The following is a 22,012-nucleotide window of genomic DNA, read 5'->3' as shown; positions in this document are numbered from 1 at the left end:
TATTTGATTTTTGGTTCATCCGAGTGTATTTCTAGGTTGACTCGTCTTGAATAGGTCCTAGGTTTGGGACTTTAGGTTGGGTTTGGGAGGTTCTAATGGTTTAGATTAGGTTTTTGGGTTCGGGTACGGTTCGAATTAGGGTTTTGGGTTCGGGTAAGGTTCGAATTAGGGTTTCGGGTTCGGGTAAGGTTCGGATTTGGGTTTCGAGTTCGGGTGAGGTTCGGATTAGGGTTTCGGGTTCAGGTAAGGTTCGGATTAGGGTTTGGTTCAAGATATGATCATGGTTCTTGGACTGTCTTAGCCTTCTCAAGAGGTTAGCCTGAGTGGGGTGTTTACAGATGCCCCTCTTTGGCCGAGGTTGCGAGCAACCGAAGGCTAAAGCAAGTGGACACCCCACCCTTCTGGTCAGAAAGGATAGTGATTCAAATTTGTTGCCTACCATTATATCATTGTCAGTTGAATGTTTAGAAAAGAGATTACTTGCACATGTCATGAGGGTTGAGGAAAGCGTTGTGATTGTCCCCTGCGCATTCGTCGCGGCTTTACGGGTCACCAATCACAACTGTTTCACGTCAAATTGTTAATAGCATTGGAGGGTGAGTCTGAAAACTAAGGCCTCTATGCTTTGGTGCGGTTTTATGAAGATTCCCATTTTGTTTGGTCTGTCGTTTTCTTTGCTATATAATCACCCTGGTAGTATTCGGTCTGTTTGATTGTCAAAGTGGTTAGCTGCCCTGCGCGTTGGTGCGGCCTTATGGGGAACTCACTACGCTGACTTGAACTCAATCAAATTTTTCGAACATCCCAGACTAGGTATGTGCAGGTATTCCTTTGCCATACAGTTTGCTGATTCTGATACTTTGGTTACAACGGATTGTTGTCACTTTGAATTTGATTCTTCATTCCAGATATAGATTCACTTACTTTTACTAGCATTCGTACAACTGTCCAGTTATAGAGATTGGGCCAATCGTACATGAATCATGTATGGATTCGATCATCCTTCGGGGAAACCGAGAGATCGGATCTTATTTAGCTATTTGCACTGATCGCAAGTGGAGAATATGGAAGATTACTTAGTGTACTGCACGCCGCGTGCGTTTTTTATTTTTTATTTTTGAAAACTATCCTCTTTGGAGCTAGACTCCTTAAGGATTTTATTTGAAGATATTTTTGGGTTTTGAAAAATATCTGTTCGATCTCACGGGTGGGCGTCATCGTTTGGTTTTTATTTATAGTAAAGTCAAATGGCCTCCACAAATAATTTAATGGGGCTAATGGTTTTTATTGTTATTATTATTTTTGTTCTTTTATAGTAATTATTTACTTTTATATATATATATATATATATATATATATATATATATACACACACACACACATTTTTCTTTTCATTTTTCATTCATTTTTTTATTGTATATATTATATTTTTTTGTCTTTGGCCTCTACTAGTAAATTAGTGAGCTAATTGTTCAAATTATGTATATATATAGATATTTGGAAATATTCATCCAACCTATGGATGATCATGATCGTCTGGTTTTTATTAACTGATGGGGCTGATTATTAAATATTTTCTTTTTCCCTTCTTTTGTATCTTTTTTTTTTTTTTTTTGTGTTTTTGCATTTTTCAGCAATATTCAAGATATGCTTTATTGAGATGATCAATTTCTCGCGAGAATTTGAACTTGTCATGAGTTTTTAAGGAGCATCTTTTTTTTATATTATTATTTTTATCTTTTTTTTTTGTCTTTTTATGGGGTTATTATCCAATGGACAGAAGGGAAAACCAGTTGCTCCAACCCACCCCAAGGGGACAAGCTCGCTGCCTTAAGCCACTTTTAGTCGGGCGATAGTCCGACTACCGCCCGCAGGCAGCAGTCCGACTTTCACCGGTCCACTGTTTAGTCCAATGGTCCGAGCTGTGCGCTGGTCCGACCGATGACACCTCTTTCCCTATTTGAATTCATCACTTGGGACATCCAGGGACTCCATTGTGGTCCCTGAAAGCTATTTTGAAGGATTTTTCATAGATTTTTTGCTTGTATTTTTCTTGCCTTTTCTTCTTTTCCCATTTTCAGGTAATCTTGATCAGGGGGCTCTTGCTAGATTTTGGGTGGACCACTTATTTAAAGAGCTTTTGACGGGTTGGATTTCTTCATGGGTTTGGGGAGGGCCATGATCAAGGCTGTTGATTTATTCTGACTAGATCTCAACCGTTGGATCTTGTTGGATTTTTTTTTTTTTTTGTTTGGCCCAAATGGCTGGCTGTATATTTTTTTCTTTTTTGTGTTTTATGTTTTGATGGAGTGGGGTGTGATAAGAAAAGGGGCCCCACCCTTTTATTTGGAATTTTGTTTATTTATTCTTTTTTTTATATTTATATTTTTATTTTATTTTGGGTGATCTGGATCGTTGGATGGATGATTTGGGGCCTACTTGAGAGCCTTCACGGCTTGGATCTTGATGATTGGTCATTATGGTGGACGATGGATGGATGAGATTTTTCAAGTAGGCCCCACATCATGATCTTGATGTGGCCAAATACATTTATTTGAATATGTGGCCTAAAAATGGATTTGTGAAGATGAGCCTAAATTATGGACATGTGGGCATGAGGGTGGGCCTTGAAAAATGGGCTTTGAAAATGGACCTTTGAAATGGGTCTTGGAATGGGCTTTGAAAAGGGCCTTTGAAAAGGGCCATGGAAATGGACCTTTGAATGGGCTTTTGAATGGGCTTTGGAATGGGCCTTTGAAATGGGCCTTTGAATGGGCCTTTGAATTTTGACTTGGACTTTGACTTTTGACCGTTGACTTGGGCTTTTGACCTTTGACCATTGGTTTGGGCTTTTGACATTATGGTGAGAAGGGTACTTACCTGTGAGCCTTGTTGGTGCAGTATGCCACGTCGTGGTAGAAATGAGGCTGGTCCTTCCCATCAGTCGACTGATCCGTGCCATGTGCCGCAAGAGGGCTGACACCTTTTCGATATAGCCCGGGATGGCGGTGCGCCTTCGATCATGAGGGGACGAGGGGTCAGGACACATTGGCTTGATTGGTTCTATGATCCGCAGCCATTGTTCTTCGAGGTGTTGGAGCGTACTCCATTTGCTCACCTATTTCGGATTCGCCTGAGCAAGACGAACATGTCCCTCTTGTTTGCTTTGGCTCAATGATGGCACCCTGAGACCCATACCTTCCAGTTACCTTTTGGGGAGTGGGGCATTACTCTTTATGACATATACATGCAGCTGGGTCTCCGATATGACGGAGGATCCATCCCTTTCGAGGATGATCTTCCGGTACCTTCTGAGGATGACTGAATGGAATTGTTAGGGATGATGCTAGATGTCACAGATTTCTCCGGTCATCGATTCAAGCTGCTTTGGCTGTCGTCAAATTATAGTGGGCCCTATATAAGTCAATAACTATGTTCATATAAATATTTTTTTATAAGTAAACTCTATTTACAGTTGAAAAAGTTCTATCAGCAAAGTGATGGGTACTAGACAAGGTGACTGGATTGCCGAATAACGTGATGAAGTTCCACTAGACAAAGTGACAGGGTTACCGAACAAGGTGACAAGATTCATTAGATAAAGTGACGGGATTCTGCAAAATAAATTGACGAGGTTGCTGGACAAAATGACGGGATTTTACTAGATAAAGTGACGAGGTTACACTAGACAAAGTGACAGGATTATGAAATAAAGTGATGGGGTTCTACTAGATAAAGGTACGAAGTTTCTTGACAAAGTAACGTGGTTCCACTAGATAAAATGATGGAATCTTACTTCACAAAGTGACATGATTCATTAGACAAAGTGATGGGGTTGCTTGATAGCTACAAGATTCTACTAGACCAAAGTGATGGGGCTGTGAGATAAAGTGGTGTAGTTGTAGTAAACAAAGTAACAGGTTTTATTAGAGAAAGTGGTCAGGTTGCCTGATAAAGTGGTCAGGTTCTACTAAGTAAAGTGGCGGGGTTGCCGAAAAAAGTGTGATATATAGTTTCATAAGACAAAGTGACAAGGTTGTGGAATAAAGTGATTTGACAAGACAAAGTGATGATATTACCATACATAGTGATGAGTTCCACTAGATAAAGTGATGGAATTGTTAGACATAGTGACAAGTTCCAGTAGACAAGATGATGGAATTGCTAGACAAAGTGTTGTTACACTAGCCAAAGTAACGGGGTTATCTTGTAACACTCTGGGCCTACTATGATGTATGTGTATTATTCATACCATTCATCCATTTTTATAGATCATTGTAGTGCATGAGCACAAACTCAATGTTGATCTAGATCTCAGGTAGACCACACCACAAGAAATTGGTGATTGGATGCCCACCATAAAAAACTTGGTGGCTACAAAAGTTTTGGACCAAGCTCATGTTGGTATTTTCCCTACCTTCATGACTTTGTGACTTTATCAAGAGGTTGGATGGCAAATACATATTACAGTGGTCCCTAGGAAGTTTTTAATAGTGAGCTTTCAATTACTAAATGGTGTGATCCACTTGAGATTTGGATCTACCTTTTTTTTGTGCTCATGCCCTGATATGATGTGTGAAAAATGGATGGACATCATGGATAAGACACATCTATCATGGTGGCCCCATGGAGATTGTTTACTAGCACACAATACCGACATGGGTTGCTGCTTGCTAAACTATGCAATCTGGTTTTGAAAAGGTAATGCAACTTTGTTGCAACCTCATATCCTAGGATGTGAGTGAAACCTGAGCAAGGGGCACACTTTGATGTATGTATTATATATTTACACCGTTTATTTGTTTTGCTAGTTCATTTTAAGGGAAAAAAACAAACCGAAATTGATGCAAATCTCAGGTTGACCACACCACAAGAAATAATAGTCACTTACTATTGAAGATTTTTCTCGGGCCACAAAGGATCTAGATCTAGCTGATATTTGTATTTTCCCTTCACGTGATCTATGTGACCTCATCAGCAACAGGTTGGATAATAAAAAAATATAGCCGTGGACACTAGGAAGTTTTCGATGGCTGCCGTTCGGTGACCAATGTTTCCCGAGATGTGGTCCTCCTAAGATTTGTATCTTCTTCGTCTTTTGGAAAAAGAAGACTTTGAAAAAAAAAAAAAAAAAGAGTGCGTGGATATATAAAGGTGGGCCATGGTCAAGTCCCGTCAACGTCACCTATCCAGGGTGGCAGCTACGTGCCATTGAATCGGACAAGGATTAGCTACTGAGAGGTTAAGTAGGGAGAGTCGCTAGGAAGTGATGTCACCAAGTTACGTGGGCCTAGCATGATGTATGTTTTGTATCACACCGTCCGTACATTTGAGAGATCATTTTAGGGCATGATACAAAGAATGAGGCAAATCAAGTCAGGAGTGTACCCCACAGAAAACAGTGGAGAGAGTGATGCCCACCGTTTAAACCTTCCGAAGGTCCACCATGATGTTTATTTGAGATCCAACCTGTTCATGTGTTAAAGAAGACATGAAAGAAGGGAAAACACAAATATCAGCTTGATCAAAAACTTTCTGGCCCTTAGAACTTTTTAGTGGTGGGCTTTACTCTCCCCACTGTTTTCTGTGGTGGGGTCCACTTGAGCTTTAGATCTGACTCATTCTTTGGATTATACCCTAATATGATCTCTTAAAATGGATGGACGGTGTGGATACAAAACATACATGATGGTGGGGCCCACAGAAGTTGATGACGTCACTTCAGTAGCAGTCTCACTACCTAACCTGTCAGTATCTAATCCGCGTCCGTTGAATCCGCTGCTGGAAACTTAACCTTTCTTCCTAATAAAGCGGAGTTTTGTAAACTGCTGTTTATTTTATTAAAGTTCTGCGCTGATATCAGCATAAATGACGTGGAGCAATTAAATTCCAGAACACGGGGAGCCACCGATGCGCTGCAAACAGAGGATCCGCACTCGTACAATATACTCCAATCCAAGCAGGCCCGTAATTTGATTAGTTACTGATAAGGATACACCGAGCCCACACGTGTGGAGAGAAGTCTTCCATACATGATCAGGATACCAAACATATGGAGAGTTCTTCATCTTATCTATCTCTCTAACTCTTGCTTTACTCTCCTTCTACTACTCCAACACTTCTTCTCTTGTAAAATCACTATAAATAAACAATAGATTGAAAAGGGCTGACACGATTTTGGGTGAAAACCTCTCTCTCCCTCTCTCTCTCTCTCTCTCTCTCTCGTGATGTTTCTGGATTTCTTCAGTTAGCTAGGAGTCTTAGAAAGATGTTTCGATTGTAACATGGGTTGCTTGTACACAAGAGACAGATCTCTCATAGATTAAACACCATAAGAGAGATTTATACATGCTATTATTCATTAATCACAACAGCCTTACAAGCATACTGAAATCTCTCTCATATCATATTCATGAAAAAAAAAAAACCAGCAAATGAGCACACAAAGCATGATATAAACCACAACATTCACCAACTACATATTCAACCTAAAGGTATATGTAATCATAGATTGAAAAAGGACTAGTTATTTTTGGACCCAAACTATGTTATCCTGAGGGAGGAAATGACAGATAGGAACAGACCCTGGTTTCACCTTCAGTAGTTGGAATGACATGTGTTTAGGGTTCCATGACGAAGTGTCCTCGTGACACATCGCGACTGCCTTGACCTTTGAACCATCCGTCCCGACCAACGGGACAACGTAAGCGCTCGTGGCTAGCGTCTCATGGCAGTAATACACCGGGTACACATATGTTTGAGGGTGGCAAGCTACTGCCTTTGGGCTCCTCATGTTTTGAACCCCTGGTGCAATGGTGTACACTTGGTTCGATGTGTCCTTTCCCACGGTCGTCACCAACACCTGGACATCTGTTCCGATATTCGATACTGTAAAGTCGATCATGGATTCTATTGACGTCGTGCAATATCTGTCTTCACCCTTGCTTGCGGGCTCGGTGCATGCTTGGAGGGTTTCCTTGATCTCTTTAGCTTCTGGAGATTTGGGTTCGATGGAGAATTTGTTTAGGATCTCAGGAAGCTTTTTTCCATCAAGCGGCGGGCCGCTTAGTGACCCACGAGGGAGTGTGGACCGAGTGTTAATGGCCTTAGGGAAGATTAAGTTCATCTTAGCACCTGTGTGCAAGTCCTTCTTAAAGAAGTAGAGTGTGACATTTTGATCACGGAGTTGATCGACTGCATATGCATCGGCTGCATACATGTAGGCGAGGAGCTTGGGATTTATGGCATGGATGACCACCGGCTTTCCCTTGTGGCCTGTGTTCTCATTGACTCCACCCTTGTGTTTGACCTTGCCTACGTCAATGGTGGTGCCTGTCTTCTCGTCCATCAAGTCTGCAGTCCATGTAATAACAGCAAGAGTTAGTTGTAGTCACAGCATGGTTATTATTAGAGAATTTCTTCTGAGTCGACTCAGAACACACTCACCGAGTTTATTAAAATGATTTTGTCCTCTGATGCAAAGCAATTTTATCATGACCTATGTGCTTCATGGAGATCCTTGGAATCGTGCAACAAAACACGTTGCGTGCAGCAATCAGAACCGTTTATTTGACCAGCCGTCGCATGGAAGGGTCAGACTGCAAAAGTCCAGCCGATAAACCATCCTATTGATGGCTGCGGATGGACAACTTAGACAAATTCGAATAATGGTCCGTCACTGAGAGGAACGACATGGCAAAAGATCAGGACCGTCCAACCACTTTAAATTCCAACCATCTAGCCAACTCACGGTACCCCCACCAAATAAACGCTCCAAATCATCAAAACATAATTACAGAGTGGCCCGCACTCCATTAAACTTCCATTCTGACAATAGCATCTATGTGATAAAATGGGCCGAGACCCGTTGTGGGAAAAACCCATGAGATTTAAAAACAAGGATTGATTCCTGACTCACCCAGGTTGAAGAAATCTCGTACAGCGCTTGGCATTGGAGTGTTTGGCAGCACCTTCTGCCAATAAGCCTCGGATGGTGACGTCGCATGGCTTCCAACTGCAGCCGCTGTGAGCTGTTACATTAAAAATGCACATTAGCCCGCCATCAACGAAATCGGATTGCGTACTGAGTTACTCATATGCTTTTATGGTACTTAGTAAACTCTGTTGGGCCCACTGTAAATGCATGTTGTTTATCTACGCCATTCATCCGTTTTTCCAGCTCAATTTAGATGATGAGTCCAAAAATGAAGAATATACAAAGCTTAAATGGATCACACCATAGGAAACAGTTGGAATAATGATTTCCATCGTTGAAACCTTTCTAAGGCCCATGGTGATTTAAATCTGTCATCCAACCTGTTCATAAAAAAAAAAAAAAAAACATAAATAAAAGGAAATCACAAATATCAGCTTGATCCAAAACTTTTGTGGCCCCCAATAAGCTTTCAACGGTAGATGTTCAATTCAAACTGTTTCCTGTGGTGTGACCCAATTTAGATTTGGATATACTTCATTGTTAAGGGATATACTTCATTTTTAAGCTTAAGCCTTAAAATTATATGTTAAATTTTATGAACGGAGTGGATAAAATATATAAATCACGATGGACTCCACAGAGTTTACTCAGTATGCTAAGCTTGGCATACTGAGTTACTCATTACGCAGTCAGCTTCTGCAATGAACAGAATGCAAATAACACCAGGTAAGAAAACGAAAAAATCTAAGTTGACAATAAGGAGCTGTTATTACCAGATAAGCTAGTCCAGCAAAGGAGAAGAAAGACAGGCATCTATCCATGTTGTGAGAGAAAGAGGGACAGTTGACGTGGTTCATAGAATGGAACGGTGAGCCTTGTTTATAAAGCCTAAGGCGCAGCAGTCAAATTCGACTTCTTTTTTTTTTTTTTCGAAGCCTCTACGTATAATAAACAATACAAAACAGACATAGGCTATTCGGGCAGGACCAGCTAAAAAAAAAAAAGAAGGCTGGCCTACCTATCATATCCTTTACAAGAAAATACTATGCACTATAAGAAAAGGGGGCGTTAGCCTTCACTCAAAACTGTAGCTAAAAAGGTAAAAACTGAGGCTAAAGCCTTTAGCTTCAGTTTTACCTCAATTATCTAAACTGAGGTTGAAATCCCCATGGCTAAAGGCTTTAACCTCATTTTTAACAACCGAGGCTAAAATGACTTTTATAGCCTCAGTTCTTCAAGTGAAACTAAAAGAACTTTTTTAGCTTCAGTTTTTTCAAAATGAGGCTAAATTAAAATTTTAGCCTCCATTGTTTCCAACTGAAACTAAATCCAAATTTAGCCTTGGTAGCCTCCAATCGAAGCTAAAACTATTTTTCACCTCAGTTCTCAACAACCGAGGCTAAAGCCTTAAGCTACGGGAGTTGTAGTCTCAGTTTATGTAACCAAGGCAAAACTGAGACTAAAGATGGATTTAGCCTCTTTTAGCATCAACCTAGGCTAAATTCGATTTTTGACCTCATTTCTCTATCAACCAAAGCTAACAATATCATAATCAACAAATAATTGAACTTGTGCACATTTCACCCATTTAACATTCATCAAGACAACAATCAGCATAATATCAACAAAATAATTAATGGTCTATTTAACATTTTCAAAACAAACTACAAATATCTTCCTTTCCTAGCCTTCCACATGAACTGTTTCAGTAAGGTCCCCATCTGGACAGATTAGATTTCTTCCTTTCCTAGCCACATCTTCTGACAAGATGTCTACAACACCAACCTCACTGGCCATGATCATGTGTCCATTATGTGTGATGTAAAAGCTAGCGACTGGGGCGCAATCTAATCCGGTCCAATGTTGCTCTTAGCATAGCGGCCATCAATAACTGCATTTATACAATAAATATAAGTTCAAATACTCATGTCACATGCAGAATCATTAAAGCGTGAAGTAGTTCCAGCATAAACTTCACATGATATAAGTGCAGGTCCATCCCATGGCTCCATAAGAGGTGAAAAATATTCGTACAAGGCCTCAATTACAGCATAATCATTTTCAAAACTAGAAAACCTCAATTAAATAATTAGACAGTTGCCCATGTTGAAGTCAAAGACCTTGAATTTAGCAACTGAGGCTAAAAAATTGTAGCTAAAGGCCTATTTCTTGTAGCGATCAATGCTCTCTAATAGAGCCGAACCTTCTTATCTAAAAGATACAGACCCTTAACAAGTCGGGGTAAGCTAGCAGCCTCCTGGAAAGTTCGGTCCACATGACTCCCACTCCCTTCTTTGGCCAACCCGTTTGCTGGGCCATTTCCTTCTCTCGAAATAAGGGAAACCTCCAAAGTACCCCTACTTCCATGGTCTCTAATTTGGCTCAGCCAGTACTTCCATTTCCAGGAGCAGCTGGACCTCTCATGGAGTGAACCCACCACCCATCTAGAGTTGGATTCAAATACGACTTGATGAATATACCAAATTGACATATTCTCGTGCCATCAAATGCAGTCGGTCCGGACATCACGCATGAGTGGATACACATAATGGGGTCTAAAATGCAGCCAGCACACACTTTAATATATACGATTTAGGTGGTGCATAGGGTATGCCCCACCGTGAATTCACTTTCATCGTGATTTAGGTGGTGCATAGGGTATGCCCCACCGTGAATTCACCTTCATCATGTGAGCGTCATGTGTATAAAAATGAGCAGAGTGATCCGATGATGGACGTTTAACATGCATGTGTGGCCACCAAGTGAACTGCCTTGGATCAATCTTCAGGTGGACAAACATCTGTGGTGGTGCCCAGCAGATCAATGTTCCAGATCTGCTGGACCATTGATCCGAATTTCTCTTGGTGGCCCATGTAGACGTGCAAGTTTGTTTATACCGTTAATATTGGCAATAGGACGGTCGTGTGTTTAAAAACACCATGGTGGACTTAAAAGCTTCCCTGCGCCCACGTGTACATGAGCATTCTTCTATTTTGATTGCATCCCAGGGCTGCTCAATGCTAGATGGAAAACGTTTTGATGTTTAGTTCAATGACATTGTAGTGGTTCAATGTCATCGACAATCCATCAATGCCATTGAAGTATCGCATATAGTTACGCAAAATTGCACTTATTCCAATTGTAATTCTCCTAGAGGCTATAAATATGAGTGTAATTAAGATTAGGGTGTATCTCAAAGTTTTCTAATTCATTCATAGGGTATTCAAGGGCTTATAAGAAAGATTCGATGCTTGCTCGAATAAGATATTCTTTATCTAATGTAATTTCTACTTTCATAGTGCATTACTATCACTTTGTGCCATGATTTTTTTCGTGGAGGGTTTCTCCACATTAAACTCGAAGTCATCGCAATAGAAGATAGGAGATGGTGAGATTTCCGGTGGATTTCAAAATCTACTACATATGTGGGCCTCAAGTTGATGCATGTGTTTTGTCCATGCTTTCCATCCATATGCGCCATTTGTACACCATAATCAAGTTACATATGTATACAGGTGACCAGCTTCAATCATGAAATCTAGTTCGTTGATTACAATTCCAAGGTCTACCAAATATAGATTTTACTTAATACAATGTTTATCCTTAAGGAAGAATATAATCCCAAACATGGGATTGGAGGTTCAAAATTCCATGGTATTTCCAAACATATAATAATGTTAAGGGAGTTTGATCGTACTAACCTCGAAGTTTGGTTAAATTACCTAACAAGATTTAACCTTTCAAATATCCCAAGAGTGGCCTTCTGACAATCTTCCGTAAATCACTTGGACCAAAATGCTCATCCTTATTTCAATAGTTGTACAATTTTTTAGGGAATAAGAAGTTGCATCGTATTTGATGCCAAGAATGTGATGTGTACGGAACCTTTTTTGCGCGTGAGCAAGGACCAAACTAGTGGGGCCTACATTGATGTATGTGTATAATCCACGCCGCCCATCCTTTTTATCGTGTCATTTTAGGGCTAGGGTCCAAATATTGGCCTTATCCAAAGCTCGTGTGGGCCACATAATAGAAAATAATGGGGACAATGGAACCCACTATTGAAACTTTCCAGGCCGACTGTGATGTTTCTTAGAAGTGGACACTGCCCAAGTCAGGACTTTTTGGGCCTACAGCGAGCAGGCCAACAAGGTGGACGGAACAGATCATCCCATTGTGGGTCTTAGGCCGTGTCATTTTAGGGGTAAGGCCCAAATATCAGCCTAATCTAGCGTTCATATGGGCCAGAAAATAGAAAATAACGGTGGAACCACATTGATGTATGTGTGTAATCCATGCCGCCCATCCTTTTTGGGCCCACGGCGAGCTGGCAGACAAGGTGGATGGAGCAGATCACCCCATTATGGGCATTAGGCTATTGTACCAATGACTATTCTTTCATTTCGTAGTAAATGAAGTGAATATGTAACAACCGCAACATATATAACATAATAACCACGACCCATATAATATGATAATTACGATCCACGACAACTACAACCTATATAACATGACAACCACGACCCATATAACATGATAACTACGATCTATGACAATTACAACCTATATAACATGACAACCACGACCCATATAGAAGGATAACCACGACTTATATAACATAACAACCACGACCCATATAACACGGCAACTACGACTCGTGCAAACCACGACTCATATGGGACTCGTATGGCAACTACGACCCATATGGCTATTTTATGGAAAACCACAACCCATATAACAGGACAACCACGACCCATATAACATGATAACTACGACCCATGAAAATCACAACCCATATAACATGACAACCACGACCCATATAACATGATAATTACTATAACCCATGAAAACCACAACCCATATAACATGACAATCACGACCCATAAAACATGACAACCACGACCCATGACAACTACGACCTTTACCACATTACAACCACGACCTATGCTACTATACAGATGTCGTTTGCACGACTATGGCATGACTTGCACTAACTTGATGACATGCCCATATGCATGACTCTGGCGTGACATGCACATAAGATCTTTACCGTCCAACAAAGTTAGAAAAGTAACATGACAATCACAACCTATATAACATGACAACCACGACCCATGACAACTACGACTCATGGAGTTTTATGTGATGAACAGTAAGGATCTTATGTATGCTTATCCCATGTTGTCGCCAAGTTAGTGCAAGTCACGCCTTAGTCGTGCAAACGATATCCGTATAATAGCATAGGTCGCATCAGGTGGTTATAATGCGGTCATGGTTGTAATGTTCTAAGGGTCATAGTTGTCATGGGTCGTGTCATGTTATATGAGTCGTGGGTGTAATGGGTTGTAATTGTCATGGATCGTAGTTATCATATTGTATGGGTCGTGGTTGTCATGTTATATGAGTCGTAGTTCTCATTTTATGGCCAAGGCATATAAAATGAAGACTACGACCCATATTGCATGACAACCACGACCCTTATATCATAACAGCCACGACCCTTACCTTATGACAACCACGACCCATGACAACTACGACCCATACCACATTACAACCACGACTATGGCGTAACTTGCACATAAGATCCTCACTGTCCATCAAAGTTAGAAAAATAATGTGTCCATCTGTTTCAAAGTTAGCCTAGCATTTTTTGAATATGAGATGACTATTGATAGACTACAAGAGCAGGAAATGTAGACTATATAGGTCGTGGTTGTCATGTTATATGGGTCGTAGTAGTTGCCATATGGGTCCTATATGGGTCGTTGTTGTCATGTCATGGGTTGTGGTTTGCATGGGTCGCAGTTGCCATGTTATATGGGTCGTGGTTGTCATGTTGCCTGGATCGTGGTTGTGGTTTTTAACGTGTTCACTTCTTTTTCTACCAAACCATTGGTACTATAACTTAAGCCCCACAATGGGGTGATTTGATCCATCCACCATGTCAAATAGCTCGCTGTGGGCCCAAAAAGTTTTGACTTGGGCAGTATCCACTTCTATCCACCTTGTCGGCTGATATTTGAACCTTACCCCTAAAATGACAAGGCAAAAAGAATGGGCGGTATGGATTATGGACGGCATGGATGCCTTACCCCTAAAATGACATGACAAAAAGGATGGGCGGCATGAATTATAGACAACATGGATTATGGACGACATGGATGAAACACATACATCATGGTGGGGCCCATAGAGCACCGAGCACCAGCTACTGGCTGGTGGGGGGGGGGGGGGTGGGGGGGAGTAGCCAATCCGTCACTTTCTCTGGGTTGCAAAAAGAAGGTAACTTCTTATTCACTCCAGGACCGTACAACTTCTAAACCAAAGACAGGGGCATTTTCGTCTGAAACAATATCCAAAGCTTGTTAGAAGTGAACTCTTAGGATATTTGAAAGGTTGAATCTCATTAGGTAATTTGACCAAACTTCGAGGTTAATATTCCCTAATGTTAATTCCACTTAAATGCACTTTCATACCATTTAATTATGCGTTCTAAACTGGTACGTGTGGGTTGTAAAGGACTCTGGGAAGAAAGCTCTAATGCGACAAGAAAGGAATCTTTTAAGGATGCTGGGAAGAAAGCTTTGATGAGACAAAAAAGGAATCTTTTAAGGATGCTCGGAAGAAAGCTTTGATGAGACAAGAAAGGAATCTTTTAAAGATGGGAAGAAAGCTCTGATGAGACAAGAAAGGAATCTTTTAAGGATGTTGGGAAGAAAACTCTAATGGGACTATGGAGTCTCGGAAGAAAGCTTAGAACATGAATCTTGGGGTCGTTTGGCACCGTGGATTGGAGGGGATTGGAGGGGATTGAGGGGTTTTCAAATCCCTTGGTTGTTTGGTAGCATAAAGCAACTGGGGGTTTTAAATCCAAGGGGTTTCCAATCCCCTCTTTGAGGGGGTTTGTAACCCATGGTAAGAGCTTGGATTACACTTAAAATCATTTTAATAGTTGCAAGCGTAACATGTTTATCATTATACGCTATCATTCTATTGGGCACATGGCCCACTAATGATGATCAGCACCATCTAAATATTGTCCATGTAAATCAACGATTAAAAATCATTGGTTAGTCACTCAGACATGATTTTGTGCTTGTGGCCCATTTGAGACTTGGAATTTCATCATTTTCGCGCAAAGCATATATTTCAATGGGCTTATCACAACCATTATGTCAAAAATTACATAACTCACTAATTAGAGATATTAAAGTTGATTTAGTAATTAAATTCAAACCCCTGGAAATATACCATGGATAGTTACCTTTGGATTAAAGTTCATTCACACTCCAGGGTGCCAAACACACTGGGAGGATTCTAGCCTACTTTGGACTGGGTTCAGTGACCTTACATATGTCAAGACCCAGGCCTGCATCTGCATGGAGGAATGATCCGAGTACAGCCTCAGGGTCTTTTTTCTCAATGGCTGCAAATGGACTGGTCCAGGCCAAGCTAATTAAAGAATGTCCAATCCATGCTATGAGTTAAGGAAAGAGAAATATTGCTATCAATTTGATAAAGACCCATTAACATTCATGGTACATGTCCACGTTGTTGAATTTGGTTTGTAGCGATGGACATGACGTATAGCTTTTCCTGAGCGGATGGAAATCACCATCACGTGAAAAAATCTCCCACGACCAAATAATGCGTGTCCCACTGCATTATGTTATTATAATGAAGTGAGCTCTAGTTTTACCAGTGCAACCATAAGCTTAGGAGTAATGGGTTGAAGTTGGATCCACCTGATATATTGGAGACATCTGAGCCGTTCACCTCACGAAACCCCTTAAGGGCCCAAAAATCAGTTAAATAGAAACTCAGTTGGGCTAAAACAAAGGGGACAAGTTTAGATGGGACACTCACCCTTGATAATTTGCTTGGGGTTCCACCGTATTGTTTATATGGAATCCAGACAATGCAGGCCCTCTATTTGCCATGGACGAAGAATCAGTAGTACTAAAATTAAGGTGTTCTGCAACTGTGGTGGCCCAAGTGAGAATCAACGGTGGGTCTCCTCTTACCGTCTTCCTTGTGCGTTGGTCCACTAGAGTTCTACATCGAGCTGATTTTCAGGACATGATCACCTAAGGTGACGCATCCCTTCGACATATTTCAATCAGTGCTGAACATTGTTCATCAGTCACATCAGTCATCTATGCACATTAGCCCTTAGGTTTGGTGGTCAATATATGCATTCTTGATATTTATCTATTCCAAAAATAATATGATAATCTGCAGGCTGGAGATATAGCTTAACGCAGTACTCTCACTCTAAGAGTAGGATTTGAAAACTGGATTCAGCTTGATGTTCTGGTAGGTCAAGTGGCCTCAAAAGAAAAATGGCACCAATATGTTTGGCAATTAATAGAGGAAATTCGGATTTGAATGACATCGAAGCTTGCTCGATGGCATCGAATCTGTCGTCACAAACTCTTGATTTTACATATTTATGACATTTATCAACAACACCTAACTCAACTTGATATTCAATAGTTATAAATTAAAAACAAGTGATTAGAAAAGAATTAAAAACATTTAAAAGATGAATAAGGAATATAAAATACAAAACTAAGTAGGAACTTGTTGGATAGCATCCTGGTTAAGGATGTCTAGCTCTAGATGGAGGTTACGATTCTAATCCTTTCTTCTCCATTTTCGTTTTACTAGTAATTCCTTAGTGACAAATCAGGTAGCTAGCTTGGTTCGAGTTACCTTGAGGTGCCTTGAGTAGCTTAGATTGTGAATTTACTGAACAGCACTTAGATGTTTGCACTCCAAGTCTTTGAATATGAGTCATCTTTCAACAATCTAAACAGTTTATACCATGTGTCTAACTTGTATTGTGGATAGAAAACAAATAGAAGCTCTCAATTGGGTTTTGTGATCGAGCTCTTTTGCTTTGAATTTGAAGGGTTCCTATAAACTTTGTATGATCAAAGGGTTGAAATATTCAATCAAAGAGTCCGGATCCTCTGTTATCAGGTCAACAGAGAATTCCTGATACCCTAATTCTCATTGGTCCACGTCACTACTCACTAAAAAAATAATAATAATAAAAAACAGCTTCGGACGCCAAACCATTAGGGCAATAGGAATTCTCTGCTGACCTGATAACAGATGATCCCGACTCTCAATCAAAAAGGTTTACGGAATCCACTATGTGAGAGAGGAGCACTATCACATAATCAATTTTGGGTCATTGGAAAAAGCCAAAATGGAGTGGCTACAATCCTGGCATATATATTTCATTAAAAAAACATTGGGATGTAAGGCAAGTATCCATGGACAAATATACTATGCAATTAGTTTTTTGGAGTCTTGAATTATGAGTTTTAAAAGGACATTAAAAGGGATTTCAAACACAATAAAAAATGTTAAGGAAATTTAGATATCTTTGTATGCTTGTTAAGCAATAGTTTAGATTTTACATGCTCAATTCCATGAGTGGTGTACATTTTAGCACAGAAGCACCTTTACTATTTTAAAATTTTAACATGAGTATGCTACTACAAGCAACTATGTATAGTCACGTATATTCCACCCTCTTTTACGTAATCTCTTTGTTTGCATGCATGCGTTGGTGGCCGGCATTCTCTTTTTATGTGGTCCTACTCTTTCTTTATTTCTAATCCTACTATCTCCTTTCACTATAAAGTGCCATGATGCCTTATATATATATATATATATATATATATATATATATATATATATATAACCATGCTCACCCATGTACCTATGCACATGCACACCCTTACACACGTGTCATGGGCATGTAATTTGAATGGTCCACCTGATGCAGCACCCCATGAAACTCCAAAGGATTAATTTTCACCCTGATTTAAAACTTTGGTGGGCCATAGCAAAGTGAGATGTAAATCAAGGGAGAAAACTATTTTCATTTTTCATGGCCCACTAAAGTTTTAGATCAAAGTAAAAGCTGAGCCTTGAGGGTTTCATGGGGTTTTGTATCACGTGGACTGTTAAGATTTTGGACTCACATCACGTATGACGAGTTCTCAAAAAGTTTGCACGAGTTCCGTACGAACTGGTGCGCAGCTGAATATATATATATATATATATATATATATATATATATATATATGAAAACATATGTCGTTGTCAAAATTGACAAAGGGTGATAAAGAGCAAGGCTTGTATCCATTACCCTATATGAATTCATAAAGATCATGTATAATTAAAATCATACCTTAACAATAATTCTCACATGGATTAATATTCATAACGGTCCATCAATCGATGGCATGAAAATTGTAATAATATGAAGGCATGCAAAAATAAAACAAATCATGTATATATTAACCTAAATTAATGTAAGCCTAAAGGAATTCCTCACTTTAGCGTTAAATATAAATCCTAAGTATATCTTGATATAAAAAGATTTCTATGATCCTATGTATGTCTCGATATAAAAGGGCTTCCACATGATCGATGATGACACTCGAGGAAGATGAAACAACACTAGTGTAGGGAAAAGAGAGAGAGGGAGAGAGAGACTTACAACTAATATTGTATATTAGTTGTAAGCCTCTCTTTCTCTTTCTCTTTTCATAAATGAATGAACGGTAAGTATGATAAATACATAATTGTAGAACCAATGTAACTTTGATCTTCTTTGAACCGTACAACTCAGAGCGCAACATGTACTCACACCAGCTAGGTTGATGGTGTGTGGTACGTACCCTAGCTAATCCGCTTCCCGATGTTATTGAGACTCTGATCATGCAGGGCGCGAATTAGGTACTTCCCCCGCCTGTTCGGTGCTCGGGACAGGCAGAGGCTCTGAGGGCCACTGAGGGTCCATCGTGATGTTTTCATTTTATCCAAACCTCCATCCATTTTTCCATGTCATTTGGAGAAGATCAAAGGCTTAAATGAACCACAAGGTGGGGATTAGATTCCTACCGTTGAAAAATTCTCAGGGACCGTAGAAGTTTTGGATCAAGATGATATTTGTTTTTTCAATTCACCCAGGTGTATATGATTGTATCAACAGGTTGGACGGAAAGTAAAAAATATGGTGAACCCTAAGACGGTTTCAACGGTGGGCATCCTTAGCACCGCTGCTTCCTGTGGTGTGGTCCAATTGAGCTTTGGATCTATCTTATTTTTTATTTACATATTTTTTATTTACACTTTAAAATGATACGGAAAAATGGATAGAAGGTTTGGATAAAATGAAAACATCACGGTGGACTCTCAGTGGCCCTCAGAGCCTCTGCCTGTCCCGAGCTCCGAACGGGCGGCGAAGTACCTAATCCGCGCCCGATCATGCATAGTAGTAATGACGTCATTACTAATGACATGGGCAAAAACCGAAATGTTGACGGAATACTCTACTGTAGCTACGTTTAGCTCGTCAGTAGACAGGATGAAAGACAGTTTGAAAATGATTAACCACCATTTTCAAATACGCCATCTCCACGTGAGTTTTTATAAGAACCACTTCAGATCGCCAGGATGTTTGGGATACCTGACGGTGGGGCTCATGCCATATATCCTCACGCTCCATCCATTTTGTAAAAGCATATTTATTACGATGGACGGTTAATAAGAAATCTTACTTATCCAAATCAAAATCACTTGGATGTGGTCCATACAACTCCACCAGGTTTTTGAGATGATGTAGGTTCAGATGGGATGGAAGGCATGAAATGAAGATTCAAAAATGAAAGTGAGCCTACAGTGATGCAATCAATCCATGTAAGTAGGTTTGCTGATAGTCGGAAGTCATCAGTTTCAAGTTCATGGCCACATCATGTTGGTAGCGTTAAGAAAAACAAACTGTGGAAAGCTACTATGCTCACATATTTCACTAAATTTTGAAAATTTTCAAAGGATTTGAAAATCGTGATGATGAAGTGTGACATCTCATTTTAATAATAAATTTTATTTATATTTCATTTGCCGAAATTTTAAAAAACAAACCAGCCCAAAGGAATGCATTAGGACTCTTGAAGAAAGCTCTGATGGCGCAAAGGTATGTGCCAGGACGTGGACGTGGACGTGGACGAAAGCTATCCACACAAGGCAAGGATAAGGATAGCTTTTGCATTATCAAAAAGAAAACCACAGAATCAGTGGGATGCGGATTTCCTGCTAAAGGCTGTCGGAGAAAGTTTCTGTGCAGGGATGCTCGGTGGGGCCCACCGTGATTCTTGCGAGAAATCCACCTCGTCCATCTGTTCTGCGAGCTCATTTTACGACATGTGACTGAATATAGATCTAAAACTTAAGTAAGCCACAAGAGAGGAAAGAGTGGGGATTCAACGAGCACTGTTGAAACATTCGTATGGCCATGAAAGTTTAATATTATCGGGTTTTAAATTAAAAAAAAAAAATTAATTTCACTTCATCTCCGTGGGAAGGGAACGACTTTATTAACAGTTTGGATGGCATATAAACATTTAAGGTGGAGCTGGAAAGTTTCAACAGTAGGCATTCCAAATAAAGAAACGGATTGTGTAGTAGCACGGGAAGTCCGTTTGTTTTCTAAGTACATTGTAAACGAGTAATAATTATTATTTTTATAACTGCTTGAAAAAAGAAAAAATGAGACCGTAATTTTACGGAAAATGTTGTTATTTGAAGGAAATCGTGGTAAATTTTGCGAGGCCCATCTTCATGCACATGTCTGATTCATGCCGTCTATTTATTCTACACACTCATTTTAGAACATGAGCCAAAAAATGAGGGGATCGCAGTCCCAACTCGGCGACAGGTAGAGCCACCCAATGGTGGTGCGTGGCCCACTTCTCGAGTAACGCCTCCCCTCTAAAAGGGCTTCTTCCCATTTTCATCTTTTGGGAACTGTGGAGGGCCAGGAACAACAACCGATTTGAGAACCGGTTTACCAATATCCACGATATTATCGCCGGCACCCTATTCTGGATTCACTGGGTTAGCGGCTTCCTGCCCATCCCCAATCCGCTTAAGGTATCCACCATGGTAATGCTGAAGACCTTGCGCATTCCGATCCCAGCTCCTAATCTCTCACAGTTGGGGGTAGTTAAATGGGTCAGACCGCCTGCTGGTGGGATAAAGCTCAATGTGGATGGCTTGGCCAGAGGCAACTTGGGCCTCTCGGGGGTGGTTTAGGGAGGTACTGCAATGGCAAATTCCTTTTCGGTTTCTCCTGCAGGTACGAAGTTGGCACTAATACTAGGGCGGAAATTAAGGTGCTAGAGAGGCTACACACCTAGAGAAGCTAATGCGGTGGTAGACAGGCCGGCCAGGTTAGAAAGTGAAAGCCAGCAAGATTGAAACTTTCATTCTTAGGAGGTCCTTCCATCCTCTATCCGTGGCCTCGTCTTTCTAGATAGAGCGGGTTTAGGAAACCTGCGGGTGGTCTAACTCATGCTTATTTGCTCTCGATCTGTACAGTCATATGATAGGGGGGCCAATTTCTTTTTGCTATTGGCCCACCCCGAATATAGTGCTATAAGTTGCTCGCGGCACCACTTTCGTTGAATATATCCCACATTTAAAAGAAAAAGAAAAGAAAAATGAGCCAAAAAATGAGGTAGATTCAAGGTTCAATTGAACCACGCCACAAGAAACAGGTGGAATTGAACAACCATTAATGGTTAAAATGAGTGTAGGACTGACAAGGATGCGTACTTAATATCCAAACCATTTACAGCATCACACAAACATGGATGAAGGGGAAACACAAAAATAAGCTTGAACAAAACCTTCTGATGATCCAATTGAAGAAATGAATGGTTAGTTTTTACTTCCTCCTATTTCATGTGGTGTGGTTCATCTGAGCTTTAGATTTGCCTCATTGGGATCGTGCCGTAAACTGAGAAGGAAAAATGAATGGAGAGCATGGATCAAGCACATATATAACAAGCCACTAAAATAGCTTCCTTTTCCTTGGTTCCAACCTACCATCAACGTGTAGTACTCATTGTTTGGCTGGCAAACATAAATGTGTTTCAATCCATTGTCAACGTCTAGTCACTATTAAACGTAGCTAGCAAACATAAATTGTTGGGGGCCTTGCACAAAACCTTAGGATCTAGCCTCCCAAAAGAAACCAGAATTATGGGA

The 22,012-nt window shown here is 40.4% G+C and overlaps 1 protein-coding gene across 2 annotated transcripts in view; it reads right to left on the bottom strand.

Moving 5' to 3' along the window:
* The window catches only part of LOC131223094 (BURP domain-containing protein 3-like), a 56,383-nt gene extending 47,538 nt beyond the window's left edge, over window positions 1-8,845 (bottom strand). The window contains exons 1-3 of one of the 2 annotated variants that reach the window (XM_058218385.1): window positions 8,710-8,845; window positions 7,919-8,030; window positions 7,232-7,353 (exon numbers count right to left, since the gene is read on the bottom strand). In XM_058218385.1, coding sequence (XP_058074368.1) covers window positions 7,232-7,353; window positions 7,919-8,030; window positions 8,710-8,793 — 318 coding nt within the window. In that variant the 5' untranslated portion in view covers window positions 8,794-8,845. Of the gene's footprint in view, window positions 1-7,231; window positions 7,354-7,918; window positions 8,033-8,709 lie in introns of both variants that reach the window. The other variant, XM_058218386.1, reaches the window with a different exon arrangement.
* Window positions 8,846-22,012: the final 13,167 nt, after the last annotated feature.

This window comes from Magnolia sinica, chromosome 13 (genome assembly GCF_029962835.1).
Source record: "Magnolia sinica isolate HGM2019 chromosome 13, MsV1, whole genome shotgun sequence".
Classification (NCBI taxonomy): domain Eukaryota; kingdom Viridiplantae; phylum Streptophyta; class Magnoliopsida; order Magnoliales; family Magnoliaceae; genus Magnolia; species Magnolia sinica.
The sequence above is the reverse complement of the archived record's forward strand: the minus strand, read 5'-3'. Positions and strand labels throughout refer to the sequence as shown.